Source organism: Somniosus microcephalus, chromosome 11 (genome assembly GCF_052327205.1).
Source record: "Somniosus microcephalus isolate GS21.2 chromosome 11, FLI_Smic_1.0, whole genome shotgun sequence".
NCBI lineage: Eukaryota > Metazoa > Chordata > Chondrichthyes > Squaliformes > Somniosidae > Somniosus > Somniosus microcephalus.
Window position 1 is genome coordinate 176,314,315 of NC_140997.1, and position 23,551 is coordinate 176,337,865.

Genomic DNA, 23,551 nt, shown 5'->3' on the forward strand with positions numbered 1-23,551 from the left:
CGGCCCAGGTTTGAATATGTGACTCACCCCTAATCGAGCTATGAGTACAGGCCATCATCACCTTAATCAACTCGGACTAGGGACAATAGTTTTGGGATCACTACAGTTAAGAGGTGGCCCAAAATAATCAAGTCCCAGGACTGACACAATGGGACAGCAGACTTGGAGGAGCCGCTGTGCACTCAAAACAATACCCCTGCCCTCACACTTGTAAACACCAATTTAATTGGGCGCGAAGAGGCCAAAATGGAATTGGGTATAAAATACAGAACCAAGAGATTATTAGGAAACCAGAAGAAAGAGCAGGAGAGCGAGTTAAGAAGCTGAGGGAGAGACGAGCTGGGGCGAACTACCATCTAAAGAACTCCAACCACGCTGATGAGAAGATCCACCATCAGGCCCCAGACTCAATCGGCATACTGAAAGTTTAAACCGCACCGTACACCGACTCCCGTCCCGGAGACATCAACAAGAAGACACCAACGACCGAAGTGGCTGTGGAAGACGGCATTCACTCCCGCTATTTCGGGAGCCTTTTCCATCAAGCACAAACCAACCAACAACAGCAACAACCCAACAACCGCACTCAAAATAGGCTGTGAGTATAATCCAAGGGCCTGCAACTGTCAGTCTAGTCTAGGTAGGAAAGTGGGTTGGTGGGATTGGACTTGGTAAAGTTAAAACAGTGTAAAACATTCTCATTATGTCCGTTCTCTCCCATATTTTATTTATAGTTATAGAGTGTGTGTGTTTATTACATTCATGGTAGAACCAAATAAAAATGGTTGTCACCTGTTTTTTCCAAGGACTACTTGTCTCCGAGTGTCTATTTAAAGTGCATCGTTCTCCATTCAAATTTTGGAGTTAGAACCAGATAGGGGCATTAGGGCACTTCGAACCCGCCAAACAAGGGAACAGCAGGCTAGGGAAAAAGAGAGGGGACTATAGGAGCCCTTGGGCTCAGGAGTACCCTGCAGATTAGATATAAACTGTGCGGGTCGTCACCGTATTCTAGTCCTCCTCTATAAGTTGTTGTTCTCTATCTCCTTAGAGGGTGTTTAGTGACACCTGACCTACAGGCTAACATAAGCTGCAAGGGTATAAAGGAGACAGAGGCCCAATACATTAACAGGCACTAAAGACCCCTGTAATTGGGCAGAGCAAAACCCCCTACACAATGGGTACTGCGGCAGAACTCCAGTGGGTGAATGAATGCACGACCTCGGAAACAGTGGTTTTTGGTAAATCTAAGATGGAGAAGAGAATCTCCGCCTATGCTATTTCCAAGGTAAACTTCACAAAGGAATGGGTACAGAGCCTAAGCAGGGCGCCACGTCCCGTGGACGTGGCAGCCCAGTGGACGGCAGGATCAAAGCATAATAAGAAGATAGAAAAGGCAATTTGGCTCATATGTCTGACAAGGCAGGTCCGGGCATCGGACTGCGAGATAGCCAGGCTTAGCGAGGAGCTGCGAGAGGCGCTGCTCACCTCAGAAGCTAGGGATGCTACAGGGCAGAGGATCATGTTAGAGCTGTTTGAGGAAAGGGAAATAAGGGCCAAAGAGGAGGAAGCCTCCCGCAGCCAGCAACAGTACCTGCAGGGGCAGGTGACCGATGCTAAGGCTGGGGAGCGTAAGGTTAAGAAGTTGAACGTGACTTATGCGCAGAAAATCGAAGAGCTGGAAGGCCAGCTGAAGGATTTGCAGGTGGCATATAGAGTTAACTGCAAGGAGGGTTTTGAGAAAACAGATCACGGGCCTTGCAGAGAATGGGTTCAGTCGCTGCTCCAATCTCTTGCCCAGGCGAAGGGCACGATCTGCTTGTTAGAGCCAAAGAGGGCTGACAACAGATCGGAGTATTGGGGAATAGTAGAGGACCCGGCTGCGAAGGACAGGTAACCACTTCCCGAAGCACCGGTAGGTCCGGTTGAGCCACGGGGGGAACCAAGGGTGCAGACCAGGGAGCCCACAGGGCGGGGGACCGGACAGGGAGGTCCGGCCCAACCCAAGGGGTATGGGTCACCCACAGAAGGAGTTGGGTCTGTAGGATCGGAATCCGAGGCAGAGGAAGAGGAGGTGGAGGAAATAGGGACCCCAGCTACGGAGTCTGCGGCGGGACCTATGTGTCCAGTGGTCCAGAAAAAGTACAGGCCTCCACATGGGGCACAGGCCCGTGGGCCACTGGACAGTGAGTTTGTAGTACTGCACGCAGCTCCAGCTCTGAAGGCCATGATTGCACATATCCCCACGCTCACCAGAGGGGGGGGAGATCCATCTGTACATTTCTCTAATATCACACAGGCAGTAGAAATGAACAATTGTGACGACCAAGAAGCAGTAAAGATGCTGCTATTCTCAATAGAGGGGAGGGTGTACCAGGCCCTCCCAACAGCCTGTAGAAAGGGGCAGGTTACCCCAGAGCGGTTACAACGGGCCATCTTAGAAGCCCTGGGGTGTAATGATGGGAACCCCTTTGACAGGCTCAACATGACCAGCCAGTTACCTGGGGAAGCCCCGCAGGTATACGTGGACAGGCTGTGGACGGTGTACCGTGCAGCCTGTGGCAATATCCTGGATAGAAGGGCTCTTACAGCGGACCAGCGTGAAGCGTGGTTCCGGATGATTATCGCAAACAGTCTGCCCTGTATTAAGACCCGGGCAGATCTCTGGTTCAACCCCAGAGACCCTAACCTCACCGAAGAGGCGGTGGCGGAAAGGATGTCGGTTACCCAGCGTAACGGGGAAACCCCGGATGAAAAGCTGGATAAACCCACAAAGGGGCGAGTGCACGAAGTGCACTCAAACCCTAATCCAAAAAGGGAATGGTATCAGGAGGGCAAGCACCCGTCCGTTAAGAGGGGAGTGTGTTACGGGTGTGGGAAGCCCGGCCACTACCGAAGTAGTTGTAGGAGCAATCCACCCCAGGCGCAGGAAGGAAGGAACCCTCCCGCGACTGCCCAGTCCGGAGGAAAGAAAGGACAGGCAAACGAAGTTTTTGAAAACGCAGTGGTAGCACTCCGACAGCTGATGGCAGGGACGGGATGCATAGATGTAGCCGTAGGAAAGGAAATCCCCACGGCGCCACAACCACAGGAACAATGACTAGAGCCCACGCAGCCTGCTTACTTGTGCCCACTAGATTATGACTCATGGGGTAGACCGTGGGTGAAGATGGAGGTAGAGGGAGCATGGGGTACCTACCTGTTGGACACGGGTGCCTCCAGCACCATCGTCCATGCGGAGGATCCGGGGGCTTCACCTCTATCCAGCGGGGTGCCCTATGAACTAGTGGGATTCACGGGGAATGAGAAGACAGGGTACTTCTCACTCCCACTTACGCTTCAGTTAGGTGCACTTACTGCGAAGTGGAAGTGTGTCCTGATGAAGTGGGAGCAGGCTGACAAGGGGATACTGGGGGCTGACTTTGTAATCGCCCACCAGATCCTGGTGGACTTGCGGAACCATTGTCTGTGGGGAACCATAGACCCGGGGACCAAGAAGGGAGTTATGATGATTGACAAGGTGCAGGATAAGGGGACTCTCTGTACAGTGAAGCCAAAGGGGGGCTACGACCTGGAGCTTCTGGCCAGTGGCACCCCAGCCGAGTACAGGGCCTATGTGCGAGCCAATCTTGCAGCATTTGCCACCCACAAGCACGACTGTGGGAGAGTCACAGGGGTGGAGGTCAGAATAGATGGGGATCCCATGTCTAGGCCCCAAAGACAATACAACTTCCCGAGAGAGGCGGAAGCCGATTTAGAGGTGGCGCTGGGTTCGCTAGTCGAGCAGGGTGTTCTGAGGCCCATAGCCACCCACGTAAACTCTCCCCTTTGGCCGGTCAGGAAACCGGACAACTCGTGGAGAGCCACGGTGGACTATCGGGTGCTCAATAAGAACATCCCGGCTTGCGCTCCCATGGCGGCGGCGGTTGCAGACCTGATCCGAGAGATCCCTGCTTCCGCCACCACATTTACGGTGCTAGACATTTCAAACGGCTTCTGGTCGATCCCTGTGAGGAGAGAAGACCAATACAAGTTTGCTTTCACGTTCAAGGAGCAACAGTATACTTGGACCTGCCTCCCACAGGGATTCCACAATAGCCCTAGCGTTTTCCACCAGTGCATGGCCAATTGTCTAAAGGGTTTCAGCCAGCCAGGACAGCTGGTGCAGTACGTGGATGACCTGCTGCTCTTCACAGAGAGCAGGGAACAACACGGTCCACTGCTGGCTGAACTGTTGGCTGTGCTGAAAGACGGCGGGTTTAAAATAAACCCCAAGAAGGCCCAGATAGGGTTGAGGGAAGTCAAGTTCCTGGGTTTAACCTTAAGGGCAGGAGAAAGGGGCATTGATGAGGCCCGAAGGCGGACAGTGCAGGAACTCCCGGTACCGACCAACGTGTCCGGAGTTCGATCCTTTCTGGGGATCACGGGCTATTGCAGGGACTTCATCGAGGATTATGCAGCCACGGCAGCCCCCCTACTCAGACTCCTCCACAAGGGGGTTGAGTGGCAATGAGACGACAGCTGTCAGGCTGCATTCCTTCGATTGAAGCAAGATTTGCAAAAAGCACCTGCACTGGGGGCAATTGATGGGGGTGAGGATTTCTTTTTGGAGGTGGCAGCCAGCGGGGACAGCCTGAGTGCCGTGCTTTTACAGGAAAGGCACGGACGGCTGAGACCAGTGGTGTACTCCTCCAGGGTCCTCACGGATGTGGAGAAGGGGTACTCGAACTGTGAGAGACATCTGTTGGCTACTCACTGGGCAGTGAAGAGGTCACAGGTCTTCACAGGAGTATCCCCTATCACACTCCTCACCCATCATACCCCGACCCAGATGCTGCTTGATGGGAGGATAAAAGATGGGACAGTCAGCAGTGCAAGGATCACTCGCTGGACCCTCCTCCTCTCCCAGATGGCGATCAGGGTCAGAGGCCTCTGTGAGTCAAAGCTCGCAGCCAACCTTACTTATGCAGGGGAACCGCACAGATGCTCAGTAGAGGGGGTGTGGGACATCGACTTCGGGTTTCGGGCAGGGATACATCCCACAGGCCGCGAGATCTACGTCGATGGGTCAAGTTCAGTGTCCGCGGGTACAAGACTCACGGGCTGCGGAGTTTGGGACCCCAAGGCAGGCATAGCCTTGGCACTTAAACTCCCCAGCACCCTGAGCGCCCAGCAGGCTGAACTCTCGGCGGTGATGTACGTGGTCACTCACCCCGAGAAATTCCCCACCCCGTACACGATTTGCTCGGACAGTATGTTCACATGCAATTCATGTATGGAGTATCTGGTGATTTGGTCCCGCAGGGGGTACACCTCCGCGGATGGGAGACCCCTGGTCACCAAGCCCCTGCTAGTGAGGATAGTGGCAGCCCTAGAGAGTAGTAGGGACGTCTACATCCATAAAGTAAAAGCCCACTCTAAGACCGAGCCACGGGCAGAGGGTAACCAGCGAGCTGACTTGCTGGCCAGAGAGGGAGCACAGGCCGGTCGCTTCTGGGACCCGTACAAGAAAGGCAGTGTAGTAGCTGTCAGAGGCCAGCCGAGGACACCAGGGAGCGCAGGGGTAGGATTGGCCCCGGACCTGAGAATGGTCCAGGCGCAGGATCCCGTCCTCAAGGCGGCCATAACAACCATCCTCGGTGGAGGAAAAGCAGAGGGCCCGTATGATACTGTGGACGTAGCTGTGAAGGAAGGGATGCTGTTTAAGGGGGACAAGTGGGTGGTCCCAGTGCAACACCAGCGGGAGTTCCTACAACTGGCCCATGACGGCCCAGGTGCAGGACATCCCGGGCCAGAGTCCACCTGGCAGAAGGTGGAACAGGCAGCGTGGTGGCCAGATCTCCGGACCGATGTCCGCGACTTCTGTGCAGCCTGCCTGGTGTGTGCAGCAAACAACCCAGACGCCCAGAAAAGAAAGGCATCCATGGGGCACATAAGGCGGGTAGAGGGACCATGGCAGTCGATCCAGATCGACTACATAGGACCCCTACCGACCGCCCAGGGAGGATACAAGTACTGCCTGGTGTTGGTAGACGTATTCTCCAAGTGGGTGGAGGCCTTCTCTTGCCGAACAGCCACCGCAATAGGGACGGCCAGGATCCTGGTCAGGGAGGTGTTTTCAAGGTGGGGACTGCCACAGTTTGTGGAGTCCGACCAGGGGAGGCACTTCACTGGCCAGGTGATGCAGGCCACCCTAAAGGTACTAGGAATTAGGGCAAAGTGGCATGTTGCCCACAACCCCCAGTCCTCAGGTCTAGTGGAACGCCTGAACCGCACCATTAAAGAAAGACTCCGCAAGGAGATTGGGGACTCACCGAACAAATGGGTAGAGGTCTTGCCTCTGGTCCTCATGGGAATTCGGGCCAGTCAGTCGAAGAGCACAGGGTACTCGCCCCATGAGCTGATGACTGGACGGCCCATGAGGACCCCGGTACACGTGTTGGTGCCCGGCCTCACCGAAGGTCAGCTTCGGGAAACAGACCGGGACCGCTTTGCTGGGAATCTGCTGGAACGACTGCAGCAGATTCACTGGCAAGCGGCCACCAATATGGGGAAACAGCACCGCAGCAACAAACTGCTGCTGGAACCCCGCAAGCAGCAGGACTGGGAAGTCGGCGACCAGGTCATGGTCCGCAGCTTCGCCAGAGTGGGGGTGTTTGAACCACTGTACATGGGTCCTTATAGTATCGTTGATAAGGCCAGCCCAATAGTTTATGCGGTCCAATTACCCCGCCGGGTGAAGTGGTACCACATTAACCAATGTAACCAGTTTGACCCCACTAGGGCAGGAAGCAAGAAGGTCCCCAAACCCAGAGAACCCCCAGAAGTGACAGGGGACACCCCGGTGGAGGTGGCAGCTTTGACAGAGGTCGATGTCGGCCCGAAGGCTGTGCCGCCCGGGATGGTCCACTGCCACTGCGGAGACATCACACCACTTGACAGACAGGCAGGAAGGATAGGACAGGAAGTTCAAAGTCAAGGTCACAGGGAGGCTGGAGCTCAGTGTGAAACCAACGCGCAGCCGAAGGAAGCCCTACGGCACGCAGCAGAGAAGGGAATTGTGTTAAGCATAGCAACCGGAAAAGCAAAGGAAGGGGAGGATCAGTGGGAGGACGAAGGGATACTGCCCATGATGTGGGACTTTGTACCACCGGTGAGGCGTAGTTCCCGGGCGGTCCGACCCAGGGTGACTTGGTCCCCCGTGTATCCTTCCCCGAATACAAGGGTTCAAAAGCAGAGGAAGCGCCGGAAGGGTAAACTCTGTACTGTGAGGGGTAAGTCCCCATCACAATCCCCAGAACGAGCACCAGACACAGGGGGACAGTTGAAGGAGGTCCTCCTGCAAGCCCTACGAAAGGGGGTATCTCAATCCCCTGGGCAAGGTTGACAGGATGACCAGGAAAGGGGAGGCAGTTACAGAGACTGACCTGGCCACCCGGAGACGGGTGGCGTTGTACATAGCACTGTTTTTTTTTGAAAGATAGTTGGGGTGATTTCACAGTGAGGTGAGGGTGTTTTGGTTAAGCAAGGAAAACAAAACTTGGTGCTACTCCAGTCGAGCCTGAAGAAGTCTCAGGCAAGACTGTGTTTTTCAATTTGTGTTCCAGAAGATGCTCCGGTCCATTGTGATGATACTCACCTACCTGGGGACCTGTGCCGGACGCCGAGGGGACAGCGAGGAGTCACTGGTGTACGGGTGTTCCGGGGGCAGGGCACCAACCGTAACCACGGGAGAAGGGATCATGGAGGCAGAAGACCAGGCCACCTACTTCCACGAGGGAAGATGGCCTGGGTGGTTGGGCTCGAATTCCACCCGGTATTCGAGCCACAAGAGCTTTACTTATGGAGAGGCCTCCATCCCATGTCCGAACATCGAGGTGGCCACTTCCCAGGTTAGGGTGACAGAGGGGAAAAGGGTGTGTTTGACGTGTAAGGGGGACGTACCTTTAGGACGCTGGTGGTGGCTCAGGAAATTGAGCACGGACATCGAGGACAGGAGCTCAGACTGGGAATGTCTGAGCAACGATACCTACCGGACCATCACGGGGTCACCGGGGGTAGTCACAGTGTGTTGGGAAAAATGGTGGGCCTACGACGAAGGGATGTACGTATGCCTATGGGGATCAGCCCAAGTATGCCCAGCGGGGCTGTCCATCGCCTTTGTCAGGTGGTGGCAGGACACAGGGTACGGGTTGGAGTGGGATAGAAGCGGGGAAGCTTGCGTCACCCCTCGCATCCGAGTGCCCATCAATGCCACCGAGCTCCTGGCTCAGGTGAGGAAACCCCTACCCACGCCCAAACACACTGACGCCCACGGATGTCCGACCACCACTAGGGGACCTGGGAATGGGTTGGTATTAGTACCGACGGGTAAGTTGGTGTACCAGGGAGTGCACTATGCAGTTGCATCTGTGGTCCTTAACCTAACAGAAGTTCGCCTACCTGCGTTCTGCCCCCGGAAAACCGAGTTGCTCTATCAGGCTCTGCTGAGGGGGATGTTCCGAAGCTTCTATGAGCTGGACTTCGGGGACATCAGTGTGGCAGACCTGTACACAAAAGAAGACATGACCGAGAGGGGCAGACAGCGCAGGGGGGTTTTGAACGATGTTTTCACTGGGTTTAATACTGGGGCCTCAGTTATGAACAGCCTGGATGATGTGCAGCTGGCCCTACAGATTAATGGGCTAAAGTCTCAGCTGCGCAGCATCCTAGGGAAGGAGAATGGTATTTTGGGCTCCACGCTTCACGAGGGGGTGGCTATGACAGTGCACCTGAAGGAGATTGTCGCCCAGCTAGAGGCTCATGCTCGGACAATAAACACCTTGATTAAGGAGGACCGGCTGGCCTCCGATCAGGCGGCACAGAATGAGGTGTGTGTTGTGGTAAACCACTGTTGTTAGTATTGTTGTTCACCACTGTTGTTAGTACTGTTGTTCACTGTTAGTACTGTTGTTCACTCTTGCATATTGTTGTACTTGTCTGTGCATGCCTCAGCTGACTCCGCCCCTGGCTCCACCCTCATGGCTGGGTATAAAGGTCGCTGCTCAGAAGCCTCCGGCCCTTTTGGATACCAGGCAACCACAAGAGGCATGCTCTGTTCGTTGGTAATAAAAGCCTGTTTATTACTTTCTCAATCTCCAGTCTTTTGTAGCAATTGATAGTGCATCATGTGTGCTCTATGGGGCCTGGTTGCTGGGAGAGGGCCGCAGTAACTTGGAAGACCTTAGGCAAGGTCGGGTCCCCTCCTGGATCAGCAACCAGCACCTGGAGGCACTGCAACCCTATAGCCACACCCTCAGCCCATGCCAGCTCCGAGTGGCGTCGGAGGCCTATCCTGTCCCGGTTGACTGTGGGAAATCCAACCACACTATTATGGGTGTGGTTGTGCGAATGCCAGTGATGGGGTCATCCGCCAAACCAGCACCCCTGTATCATGTGGAGAATGTCGGGGTCATTCGTGGGGGGGTACACGTCCGTTTCACAACGGTCCCACCCTATGTCATTGTGTGGGAGCACACAGTGACGGGTACTGACCTGTCTGGTTGCCGCAGCCGGGGAGCACAGGTGATACTGTGTCCCCAGCACTTGAACGCCTTCAGGAGGTCACAATGCGGGTTTAGCACTGCTGGGGCAGAACCTATAAATTGCACGATGGAGGTAATGGCGCCTGGCCATGTGCCTCCACAGATAGCATATGTAGGTGGTGGGACATATTGTGTCGCCACGACTGCCCGCCGGTATAGGCACGGCCCGAGTGAGTGGTGTGATATACCGGACGGCAGCTTTTGCTTTAAACCTAGGGCAGAAGTTCAAGTGGCCCAGGAAAGGATCATTCCAATCCCGGAACCCTCCACAATTCACCTCACGGTACAGTACAATGTAAGTGATTTGCAGAACTATGTTGCCCGGTTTGGGTACTCTATACCACTCTTACCTGAGAAACTCACTGCCTTATTGAAGGCAGTGGACCTCAGTCAAAAACATTACTTCACCCTTGAACAGAAAAACAAAGACATAGCTCTTGGGATCGCAGACATAGAGTCACCCGCGTGGTGGGAATGGGGAACGAGGGTAGATATCCCTGTCGGGCTTCGCATGGCCTCCCACACGCTGGTACTTGTACAACTGGTCATTGTAGTGTATCTCATTATAAACACCTGCAAAGCCAGAAGAGCCCTCAAAGCACACCGGTATCTGAAATTATTCAACAAGCAGCAACAGAAGGACAGCCCAGTATAACCATGAGAAGAATGCCCTTTTGTTTCCAGGCATTCTTTCCTTGTTGGAAACAAAGAGGACCATTCTGATGCACTGTATCGCAGCACTATTCGCACCCGGAAGCTGGCTAATACCATACGCTACGTAAGCTGTCAAAACATATATACGGCAAAGTTGTACGAACTTACACCATCACAGATGGATAGGGTGAAAGCTGTACAACTTTGCAGGAAAGGACGCAAGGAACACACGCAGCATGGGGTATTTGTTATGCTCTATGTAATGGAAAAATGTAGTACCTTGTTTTGATGTATACCTGAAAGGGGATATGATTATTGTTTTGTACACACTAACTTTGTAAGGGTTATTAGTTAGAGTAAACAACGGGGATGACTGACACTTGGTAGGCCTTTGGATTTTCTTACATGTCAATTGACACATCCCAGCTATATCCGGTTGTGTCAAGATGGGGGACTGTAGGGTTTGAAAATCCACAACCACGTTTTATTGGAGCCCTCTAAGGGCAAGGTGACCAAAATTGGATTGCCCTATACAGTTTAAAACCAACATTTTCGGCCAATGCAGTGGTCCCGAAAAGCAGGCTGGGATATCTGAATACAGGGGACTGTGGCTCAGAAGCGAGCCATAGATGTCGGCCAATCGGAACAAAGTGCATTCTCAAAGGCCAATCAGGGGACTGAGTCGGACCTGAAGCAAGGAAATCCCCGGCCAATGGGAACGACCCGACCCAGGTTTGAATATGTGACTCACCCCTAATCGAGCTATGAGTACAGGCCATCATCACCTTAATCAACTCGGACTAGGGACAATAGTTTTGGGATCACTACAGTTAAGAGGTGGCCCAAAATAATCAAGTCCCAGGACTGACACAATGGGACAGCAGACTTGGAGGAGCCGTTGTGCACTCAAAACAATACCCCTGCCCTCACACTTGTAAACACCAATTTAATTGGGCGCGAAGAGGCCGAAATGGAATTGGGTATAAAATACAGAACCAAGAGATTATTAGGAAACCAGAAGAAAGAGCAGGAGAGCGAGTTAAGAAGCTGAGGGAGAGACGAGCTGGGGCGAACTACCATCTAAAGAACTCCAACCACGCTGATGAGAAGATCCACCATCAGGCCCCAGACTCAATCAGCATACTGAAAGTTTAAACCGCACCGTATACCGACTCCCGTCCCGGGGACATCAACAAGAAGACACCAACGACCGAAGTGGCTGTGGAAGACGGCATTCACTCCCGCTATTTCGGGAGCCTTTTCCATCAAGCACAAACCAACCAACAACAGCAACAACCCAACAACCGCACTCAAAATAGGCTGTGAGTATAATCCAAGGGCCTGCAACTGTCAGTCTAGTCTAGGTAGGAAAGTGGGTTGGTGGGATTGGACTTGGTAAAGTTAAAACAGTGTAAAACATTCTCGTTATGTCCGTTCTCTCCCATATTTTACTTATAGTTGTAGAGTGTGTGTGTTTATTACATTCGTGGTAGAACCAAATAAAATTGGTTGTCACCTGTTTTTTCCAAGGACTACTTGTCTCCGAGTGTCTATTTAAAGTGCATCGTTCTCCATCCAAATTCTGGAGTTAGAACCAGATAGGGGCATTAGGGCGCTTCGAACCCGCCAAACAAGGGAACAGCAGGCTAGGGAAAAAGAGAGAGGACTATAGGAGCCCTTGGGCTCAGGAGTACCCTGCAGATTAGATATAAACTGTGCGGGTCGTCACCGTATTCTAGTCCTCCTCTATAAGCTCTTGTTCTCTATCTCCTTAGAGGGTGTTTAGTGACACCTGACCTGCAGGCTAACATAAGCTGCAAGGGTATAAAGGAGACAGAGGCCCAATACATTAACAGGCACTAAAGACCCCTGTAATTGGGCAGAGCAAAACCCCCTACACCCCTTCCGGTTGAGGTAATCCTCGGCATTCTCTAGAGGCGCCCACAAAGCCACATGCGTGCAGTCAATGGTGCCCTGCACCATGGGGAATCCCGCTATTCTTGCAAATCCCATTGCACGCTCTTGCTGCTTGTTCAGGGTCATGGGGAAGGAAATGTACTGACGTCTCCTTCTGAAGAGGGCATTCGTGACCTGGCGGATGCAGCAATGCACCACGAACTGGGAGACATTGGCAATGTCCCCAGTAGCGGATTGGAAGGAGTTGGTGGCATAGAAGTTGAGAGCCACTGTCACCTTCACTGCCACCGACAGAGACGTCCTGCTCCTCAGCTGAGGCTGCAGATCTCTCTGAAGCAGGTGGCAGATCTCAGTGACCACCTCCCTTCTGAATCGAAGCCTCCAAATGCACTGCTCCTCAGACATGTTGAGGTAGGAGAAGTGCTGGTGGTATACCCTGGGAGGGTAAGGCCTCCTGTGCCGACGCCTGTTGGCCCTTCTCCCTCTGGCCATGATTGGCACTCTCTCTCGGCGTCTCTGAGCCCTTTCAATGCAATGCAGAAATCCAACGTTTCCACCCATTGCAGCCCCCATTATATGTGGCCACTCAAGTCTATGGCACTGAAAAATCTATCCAACTGCAAAGCTCTGGCCTGAAGCCAGAAGTACCTGTGCGAGTGCTGAGTCAAAGCAGAAAGCTCTCTCCCTTTGTCTCTTTCCAAATCTCTCTCTCACACAGAAGGAGTGGTTCAAAATGGCTACCACAAAGAATGCAGGAAGAGTCCCCTTTAAATAGCGCCCCCCCCAGCCCCACAGCGACTGGGAACTGTTCCACTCAACCAGTCGCTGCGAGCGCCAGGCAGAAAGAAGGGGGGCGCCACTGAAGTTCCGGTTCGGGGCGCACCAAGGGCGTTGCACCATGAAATGACGTCAGGATCTGCGCGCGCAGCTGAGCGGGCGTTGCGGTTTTACGCCGCCGCTAAATCTTCACTCAAGTTCGCGAGAGGCGCAGATCGCGCCGCACCCGGGCGCTAGCAGCTTTGCACCCCACTTATCGCCCTCTTAAGGCGCTAGCGGCTGGCGCTACCAACTGAATTTCTAGGCCCTAATGTTTAATAGTGTGTCCTTAATACATAATGTGGATTTGGAGCCTGCACACAGACTGTGCAAAAGATTCATTTGAGTAGATTTTCATCTTCACCACCTGAATAATAATCTGGGGGAGGTGGGTTGAAATCAATGGAATGAAAAGTAGATAGGTTCTATAAGGGTGGGTAAGCTAGCCCATGAGATTATTGCCCAGGTAGTGAAGATGAAAATTTACCCTTTTATCTCATTAAATTTTATGTTAATGAGAGATCCGCTCCACAATATTATTGGGATATGGGAGCAGCACTCAATAGGCGGAACACCTGTATAAAACAGACACTGTTAATAAGGATAATTCCCTTCAGTTCCTGTTGTTAAACGTACTTTTTGTGTTTCTGCATAATTTGGGTTTTGTTGGACAAGGAAGTTGTTGCTACTATAGCAAAATACTGCAGATGCTGGAAATCCGAAATAACAACAGAAAATGCTGGAAAAACTCAGGTCAGGCAACATCCGTGGAGAGAAATTTGAGTTGACGTTTCGGGTCGAAACCCTTCTTCAAAACTGGGAAGAAAGTAAAATAGATCGAAGGCAAGACTGCGATCGAACAAAAGAAGTAAAAGAGACAATAAAAGGTATTCGAAGCCAGACGAGATGGTAATAGGCCCTTGGAGACAAAAGGCAGCTGAGATTAGGTGTGAAGTGTATTGGCAGGTAAGAGACAGCTGCCAGGTGAGAGAGAGAAACAAAAGGAAAGGGGGGGGTGGAAAGGAGGACCCAAAACAAAGGGGTGGAAAAAATTATAAGTAAAAAAGTAATAGGGGCCGAGGTTATGATCTGAAATTGTTGAACTCGATATTGAGTCCGGAAGGCTGCAAAGTGCCTAATCGGAAGATGAGTTGCTGTTCCTCGAGTTTACGTTGAGCTTCTGTGGAACAATACAAGAGGCCTAGGACGGGGAGGTCCGAGTGGGAATGGAGCGCTGAATTAAAATGACAGGCGACCGGAAGCTCGGGGTCACCCTTACGGACTGAACGGAGGTGTTCCGCAAAGCAGTCACCCAATCTGCGTTTGGTATCCCCAATGTAGAGGAGACCGCATCGTGGACCCTTCCTGATGGCTACTTTTAAGTATTGTAGAAGATGCTGTACTGCATCTTGTCTTTCTGATTGTTAGTACAGGGAGGGGACCTGAGTAGGATTGCAACAGAGTACTCTCAACATGTTCTACAAAAAGACAGGCATGGCTGAGAGCCATGCTGATTTCCATAGGGATACCTTTTATTAGCAGGAAGTAAGTGAAGATAACAGAGAATTTTTCAAAGTGAGGACAAGTTCAGCCAATTGCTGGAGGACTGTGTTCACTGAGGAAAGTTTGGGCCACTGTTCAAGGAGAAAATAGAAGGCCTATAGACCATCCTGGATCATTAATTTTGGTAGGAAGAATATGGAGAGGCAATATAAACTATATGGTACAATTTTAAAGGGGTTGCAGGAACAGAGAGACCTGGGAGTGTATGTACACAAATCTTTAAAGATGGCAGGACAAGTTGAGAAGGCTGTTAAAAAGAAATACGGGATCCTTGGCTTTATAAATAGAGGCAAAGGGCTGGATTTTGTGAATGGAGGCGAGTTGGAGGCGGACTGCTGCTTGTCAGGTCAATGTCCCGTCTCCAACATCTTCTGGCCAACCAGTGGGATTTTGCCCTGATTGACCTTGTTAAGCCCGCCCTGCGGGCTCAGCAGGCCAATTAGGGGGAAGTCACTGACAGAGCACGTCAATGTCTGACGTGCCATCTGTCAAGATTTCTTGAAAGAAGAAATGCCAGCATTTGACAGCTCTGTGAAACTGTCAAAAACCGAAATTCTCTGTAGTTTGATGAGCCCTTGTGTTCAGGACTCATCAAACCTTTCAACTTTGTAGATTTCAGATGCCTATTGGTTCAGAGGATCCAACAGGTAGTCTGTGAAATCAACAAGGAAGATATCGGAACTCCCGATCCAGAGCGGATGAAGGCTGCAGGCAGAAACCAAGGTAAGTGAACATTTTTTAACACTTAACACTCACCTTACATACTTACCACTCCACACTTGCACCCATCATTCACCTCTACATCTCACTTTCAGGTCCCTCTGACCCCTGCAGACCTCCTACTCGACTCCTCCACCCCGGCGGGGTTCCCCGAGGTTGGGAAGCCTTCACCTGAAAAGGTAAAATGGGACTAATCCTTTTTTCTGCCTGTTAACTACCTGTTAACAGGCAGGTAAAAGGATTTAATCCCTTTCCCGCCTCGAGGAGATGGGACCCGAAGCAGCACATCTTCCTGCCTCCTGGCAAAAGGGCACGGAGCCGGGATGGGGGTGGGTTTGCCATCCGCTCCCACTTTCTACAACTTTACCGGCTATCCCGCCTCCTCGGGGCTGAGAAAATCCAGCCCATAGAGTACACAAGCAAGGAAGTTGTGCTAAACTTTTATAAAACACTGGTTAGGCCTTAGCTGGAATATTGTGTTCGATTCTGGGCACCACACTTTAAGTAGGATATCAAGGCCTTGGAGAGGGTGTTGAAGAGATTTACTGGAATGGTACTAGGGATGAGGGACTTCAGTTATGTGGAGAGTTGAGAGAAGCTGGGGTTGTTCTTCTTCGACCAGAGAAGATTAAGGGGAGATTTGATAGAGGTGTTCAAAATCATGAATGGATTTGGTAGAGTAAATAAGGAGAATCTGTTTCCAGTGGAAGAAGGGTTGGTAACCAAAGGACACAGATTTAAGGTAATTGACAAAAGAACCAGAGGCAACCGGAGGAAAACATTTTTTACGTACCGATTGTTATGATCTGGAATGCACTGGCTGATAGGGTGGTGAAATGCAGATTCAATAGTAACTTTCAAAAGTGAATTGGATAAATTGCTGGCACGGGCTCGACGGGCCAAATGGCCACCTTCTGTGCTGTAACCATTCTATGACTCTATGAAATACTTGAAGGGGAAATATTTGCAGGGCTATGGTGAAAAAGCAGTGGAGTGGGGCTAATTGGATAGCTGTTTCAAAGAGCAGGCATAGGTACAATGGGCCGAATGGCCTCCTCTGTGCTGTATCATTCTATGATTTTATGGTGCTGGTGAGGAATGAAGATGTAGAGTACATCGATGGTGAAAATGGTTGGGACCAGACAATCTGAAAACATTAAACTGGTTGGGGACACTCTAAGAATCACACATATGCATGTGTAATCACTGCACATGGAGGCAAAAAATCGAGTTATGATAAGACAAAATAATAAACTAGAAGTTAAATAATCTTATTTTCTTTTCATTTATCAATCCATATTACTTAAAATCAAAGTAGTGCCAAAATTGTTAGTAGGTTCACTATAGTTTGAGTTTTGGAACCAATACACAAAATTTATTTGAAAGTATTTATAAGCATTCAATAAAGGCTTATAGAAATTCCTTAATGTTGGCCCATGACAAGTTCAATTTATCTGCTGGTTATCGAACTGCCAGTTCATTACATAAAGCTACACAATTTACAACCATCCAGTAACACAGACATGGGCTTACCTTGAGTTTATTTGACAAATACAATGAATCATTTCCCGGATTTATACAAATCTTCAGTCCTGCCCTTCTTTGTGAATGGCCAGTCTCGGAGGTACGCTTGTGTGGTCAGTGGGTGAAAACAGGATAGGCTTGGTTAACTGGCCCTGCAGCTGAATAGCTCTCCAACACTCGCTGTCTTGGTTCAAAAATAAATATTGGCAGACTGAAATCGAATCCAAACATGAAAGTGTTTTCAGGAGAGGATGGGAGCAAATCCAAGGGGGAATAATGGCTTCTGAACATCGCAAAGCATTTCATAACCAATAGAGCTGCTGTAACGTAGGCAAACATGGCAATCAATTTGCACACACCAAGGTCCCATAAACAGCAATGAGATAGATAACCAAATATATCTGTATTAGTTAAAAGACAGAACCTCTGACAGTGCAACTCAGCACTGAAGTCTCAGCCTAGATTATGTACTTCAAATCTTGAGTGGGACTTAAACCTTTGATCATCTGATTCACAGGCAAGAATGCTACCACTGAGCTAAGGCTGAAATGCAATGTAAGGAAAATTAGTAGAAATCACCAACAGAATTAGTCTTTACAGCTACAATAGTAGCCATCCATTATAAGATTTGAGTAAGAATGAGAAAAGATGTGTTAATGCTCCATATACCCTTGATAATTATATAAAAATGGATGATCAATTTTCATCAGCTTTACAGCAATGCTTTTGGGAAGGGATAAAGCAAAAGAGTATGCTTTGTACTCTCGTGAAAAAGATGAAAATTATGCATGGCCTCTTAATTCTTTTTGGTTTCACATCATTGTTAATGCATTGTTTTATGTACCAGAACTAATTTGTTTGATGTGAGCTCGCTTCCAGTGTCCTGCAATCCCATTATCCCTCTGTTTCTTTAATATTCCTGCTGAGATCATGCAATATTTAAGGTCTCCATGGCTTCATCATATTGGTGTTAAAATTATACAGTAACATAAGTGAATATTCATCTCAGTGTAGTTGGTATAAACAGATTTTAACCACTGCTGCAGGATAAAAGTATATTGGATTCAGGGTCACTAGATTTATGAAATGACCATTCTTTAAACAAGACAATTGCAGGGACTGGGTGGCACAAAAGGTTTGAATAATGCTTTTTCACTTCTGGAAGCTGTGTTTAAATCTGCCCCAAACTAATGGGAGGAAAGTTTTCTTACTCTGCTGGATGCAAGGGGACTAGATGGGAACGGTAGCATAGTGGTAATGTTACTGGACTAATAATCCAGAGGCAGCTGTCTTTCACTCTGCCAGCGCATTTCACACTTCATCTAGAGCCATTGTTTGTTTCTTTACCTGTCCTATTACTATCTCGTCTCACCTTGAATATCTCTTAATGTCTCTTCTTTCATCCCCTCCCCCATTTCCCAGCCCCCCAAACTGCCTTTTAATCTGTTTCATTTCCTGCCTTTTTCTCTCAGTTCTGTAGAAGGGTTTCGACCTGAAACGTTGACTCTATTTCTCTCTCCACAGATGTTGCCTGGCCTGCTGAGTTTTTCCAGCATCTTCTGTTGTTATTTAAGGGCCCAGAAATTCGGGTCTCCACAGGTGAGTACACACAGGGGCCTAGAAATTCGGTGTGTAGCGCCAGCAGTTAGCGCCTAAAGAAGGCAGTCAGTGGCTGTAGCGCCACTGGCCGCGCCTCCTGCAATATTTATCGGGGGCGCTAATGGCGGCGTTAGCCTGTAGCGCTGCGCCGCCACCGATGACATCATCGGTGTGCGCAGCGCCCCGCTACCGCCCCGATCACCATATTTGTTGCGTCCGCCTCGGCTACTCTGGCCGCAAATCGCACCCGGTTCACGGGGCCTACCTGTGGCGGGAGTGGCGCAAATTAAGGTGGAGGTGTGGGGTGGCCGTTTTTTTCGGCGGCCACCTGCCAGCACCTCCGTCCCCGGCCTCCTGATCTCCCCCCGCGGCAGTGTTGGCTGTTTTCCGAGAGCCTGGCACTTCTCCTCGGTGCCGGGCTCTTTTGCCGGCACTCGCGATCAGAGATCGCGCTGCAGCAGGCCCCTCCCCCTTAAGAATGGGAGGAAGGCCTGCAGTACTGCAGCGCGCCGTGCCGCAGCGTGTGGCACTGCGGCAGGTTGCGCTGCGATATTCAGTTTCAGCGCCCTAAGAGGGACGCGGAGCGCCTCGAGCAGCGCCCCGTGTCCCTCTTGGGGTGCACAAGATGAATTTCCGGCAGGCTCAAGCGGCTCCGTGCACAGCGCAAATTCCGGCGCCCAGGTGAGCTTGGTGCCCCGTTTGGGCCTCCACCGAATTTCTAGGCCAGGATACTCACCCGTAGGCCCAATGGAAGTGCCGGTTTCGTGCATGCACTGCGCATGCACGGGAAACCGGAACTTCCGTTCCCTTGAAAGAAGGGGTTCAGAGGTTGAACGCGTGCGCCGGAGAGGCAGCTCGTGCACATCGAACTTACGTTTTTTTTCCAGGTTTTTCCGGGAGGGTAAGTCTCCAGGAGTAACACATATAAAAAGCAGGCGCAAGGCCTGTGGTGAATTAATTAAAATTAAAACATTTTTTCCACAGGTTTATTATTTTTAAATACTTTAAAGAAAGGTAAGTTTATTTTTAGACTCGTTAGAAAATGTAATTAATTTTTTTTAAAATTTAGGTTATTGTTTAAAATAGTTATTTTATATAATTTATAGTTATTTTAAAAAGGTGATTTAAAAAAAAATGTATTTGAAGTTTTAGTGATGTTTTGGGGTTTATAGTATTTATGATTTTGACAGCTCTTCCTGTTAATTTTATGAATGGGCATTCTCTGTTACCATTGGCTCTCCATGGCCCACGTGATCCCAGGGGACGCATCGAACTAACTGCGCCCTTGGGATACGCAAGCACTGTGCGCCGGCAGTTGGAGCAGGCCCAGGATCGGAATCCCACGCGGGCCCATGGCTCAACGGCTGGCGCACTAGGTAAGTGCAGGTCGGAGGCTTGCACCCGCTGGAAGTCTCTGACCCGAATTTCTGGGCCGTTATTAATAATCCAGAGGCCTGGACCAATAATTTTTTTTTATTTGTCCATGGGATCTGGGCATCGCTGGCATGGCCAGCATTTATTGCCCATCCCTAGTTGCCCTTGAGGAGGTGGTGGTGAGCTGCCTTCTTGAACCGCTGCAGTCCGTGTGGTGAAGGTACTCTCACAGTGCTGGTAGGGAGGGAGTTCCAGGATTTTGAACCAGCGACGATGAAGGAACTGCGATATACTTCCAAGTCAGGATGGTGTGTGACTTGGTGGGGAACTTGGAGGTGGTGGTGTTCCCATGCGCCTGCTGCCCTTGTTCTTATAGGTGGAAGAGGTCGTGGGTTTGGGAGGTGCTGCCAAAGCCTTGGTGAGTTCCTGCAGTGCATCTTGTAGATGTTGCACACTGCAGCCACAGTACGCCGGTGGTGAAGGGAGTGAATGTTTAAGGTGGTGGATGGGGTGCCAATCAAGCGGGCTGCTGTGTCCTGGATGATGTCAAGCTTCTTGATTGTTGTTGTAGCTGCACTCATCCAGGCAAGTGGAGAGTATTCCATCACACTCCTTACTTGTGCCTTGTAGATGGTGGAAAGGCTTTGGGGAGTCAGGAGGTGAGATACTCGCTGCAGAATACCTAGTCTCTGACCTGCTCTTGTTGCCACAGTATTTATGTGGATGGTCCAGTTAAGTTTCTGGTCAATGGTGACCTCCAGGATGTTGATGGTGTGGGATTCGGCAATGGCAATGCCATTGAATGTCAAGGGGAGGTGGTTAGACTCTCGCCTGTTGGAGATAATCATTGCCTGGCACTTGTTGGCGCGAATGTTACCTGCCACTTATTAGCCCAAGCTTGAATGTCGTCCAGGTCTTGTTGCATGCGGGCATGGATTGCTTCATTATCTGAGGAGTTGTGAATGGCACTGAACACCGTGCAGTCATCAGCGAATATCCCCATTTCTGACCTTATGTTGGAGGGAAGGTCATTGATGAAGCAACTGAAGAAGGTGGGCCCAGGACACTGCCCTCAGGGACTCCTGCAGCGATATCCTGGGGCTGTGATAATTGACCTCCGACCACCACAACCATCTTCCTTTGTGCTAGATATGGCTCCAGCCAGTAGAGAGCTTCCCCCCCGCACCCCCAATTCCCATTTACTTCAGGAGGCAAGCATTCAAATCCCACCACGGCAGCTGGGGAATTTAAAATCAGTTAAATAAATCTGGAATAAAAAGCTAGTATCAGTAATTGTGACCATGTAACTACCAGATTGTTGTAAAAACCCATCTGGTTCACGAATGTCCTTTTAGGGAAGGAAATCTGCCGTCCTTACCTGGTCTGGCCTATCTGTCACTCTAGTCCCACAGCAATGTGGTTGACTCTTAACTGCCCTCTAAAGGGCAATTAGGGATGGGCAATTGCCAATGACACCCACATCCTGTGAATGAATACAAAAAATAGACCAAATAAATTTGGGGAAATTATAATGCAAATCCTAGGGAGCATGGGCCGACAGCACAAATTAACCATAATTCTGGACTAATTAGCATTAAATTAGTATTTACATTTTAAGGGTGAATGGTTGAGAAATTAGGGTAAAAGCATTTTGCTGGAACTGAAGAAAGGACATTTTAATCAATATCAAGACTGCACTAAATGTTTCTTTGGAGCACTTGATGCTAAGATAGGTGAAAGAGGGTGAGAGTATGTGTGGAAACAGATAGAGCGAGAGAAAGAAATGGTGTGAGAAGTATCAATGTGAAAGAAAGAGAACAGAGATAAAAATGAGGGGGAGGAGGAGAGGGAGGGAGAGAGAGGACCGATTGCGAACACAAGACCATCAGATTTCTTTTTGCCTAGTGCCAGACATTCCATACCACATGAACAAAGGGGAGAGTTTTTCGGGGGGTCAGCGGGCGCATTTGGTGGCAGGTCAGGTGGGGGAAAAAAAATGTTGACAGCGGGTCGGGACCCCGCTGTCAACCTGTCACCACACACTTTTCCCAGATGTCGGGTCTGTCAGCGCTGAAAAGACCCAACATGCAGCGGCGGGGGAGGCATTTTACGAGGTTGCCCACAGGGCCCATGCTGTTCGGGGATCACGTCAGGTAAGCAGGTCAGGAGTTGTGTGACCGTGGCATCAGCTCATTACTTGACAGTTGCCAATATGCTATAAATGTTCCCATCACACATCTGTTCACTTTCCAAGCTCAGAAGCTGTTGCTTACTGCATTTGGAAGACACATTCAGCTTTATACAGGTTGCAAGTGTTTGGAGTAAACTCTCATTGGAGCAACCTCTCTCACCATTGACAGATCGCTTCTGTCATCTCAAGTTCACCTGCCATCTATTACATCAGCATCGGTGCCCTTGAAACTATCTCACCTTGGTCCTCAGAATCCCACCATGATCAGCCCCAACACCAGCAGCACCAGGCACACCAGCAGCACCAAGAACAACACCTACCTTCTCCGCAATCAACTGATGCTGCACAGGACAGAGGGCATCAGTGCGCAACCACATTGCTGCCCAGGACGCCAGGGATGGCTTCACCATGGCCAGATTTACTTCACTTGACGCTGTGCACCCTGGCTGTCACATGATGTGCCAGGTTGGCACTGTAATGATATCAGCAAATAGTGATGGTATTTGCCTGTTTGATTATTATGCCTTACCAGCATATTTGCCTGTTTGATTATTTATGCCTTACCAGCAGAGGGCATGTGAGAGAGACAGTTTAGTTTTAGTTTCGTTTTAGATGGATCTCTAAGATGGTGTCTCCTGTAAAACTGTTAACATGCTTGAAGACACTTTAGATTAAAAGACATACTCTTTCATCAATGTGTCGTCATTGAACCCACATACAAATCGATACATGATGTCAGAAGTGATTGAAAGAGATGAAGAGGAAAAATCTGAAGTTAGCAACTCGACGAGATAGTGGCAAGCAAGTTATCCAGCAAAATCAGCTCTTCACATATTAGCAAGCCAAAAGAGAACATCGTTACTTACCTTTGGAGAATAGCTAACGAAGTGAAAAATGGTAGGATTACACCCACCGGTGAAGCTTCAGTTGACAGGTAATGTGGCTGAAAGTTGGAGGAGGTTCAAACAACGTTTGGAGTTGTATTTAGCAGCAATCGGAGCTGACGAGAAAAGTGATAAAATGAAAGCGTCAGTGTTCTTACATGTCGTGGGTGATGAAGCGCTGGAGGTGTATAATAACTTCACATTCGCTGCTGATGGAGACAAAATGAAGTTGGATAAAATAATGGAACAGTTTGAGGCCTACTGCATACCTAAACGCAACGTGATGTTTGAGAGGCACAGATTTTTCACATGTGTACAGAAAACGGGAGAGACTATTGATCAGTATGTGACTGAACTGAGAAACAGAAGCAAAACGTGTGAATTTGGGGGACTGACAGATTCGCTGATAAAAGACAGACTGGTGTGTGGTATTCCAAATAATGGTCTAAGGGAAAGACTGCTAAGAGAGCAAAATCTAGACCTGGGAAAAGCCATAGCACTGTGTAGAGCTACAGAGACTGTGAAGTCGCAGGCAAAGGAGCTGTTCAGTGACAGTAGCTGCAACGTGGATGCAGTGAGAAAGAACGGATACAAACCGTTTAACAAAAAGAGCGCCAATGTGAAAAAAGAGGCGTGGCCAGCGAACAAAAATGAAAGGGGCAATCAAAAGTCATGTAGTCGATGCGGTACACAGCATCCACCAAAAAAGTGTCCAGCATATGGTA

The 23,551-nt window shown here is 49.9% G+C and overlaps 1 protein-coding gene across 1 annotated transcript in view; it reads left to right on the plus strand.

Annotated features, from left to right (window-relative positions):
- Positions 1-8,495: 8,495 nt before the first annotated feature.
- The window catches only part of LOC147110996 (uncharacterized), a 37,275-nt gene continuing 22,219 nt past the window's right edge, over positions 8,496-23,551 (plus strand). Inside the window, exons 1-2 of the mRNA XM_085999991.1 lie at positions 8,496-8,872; positions 9,162-10,052. Of these exons, the coding sequence (XP_085856117.1) occupies positions 8,496-8,872; positions 9,162-10,052 (1,268 nt within the window). The remainder of the gene's footprint in view (positions 8,873-9,161; positions 10,053-23,551) is intronic.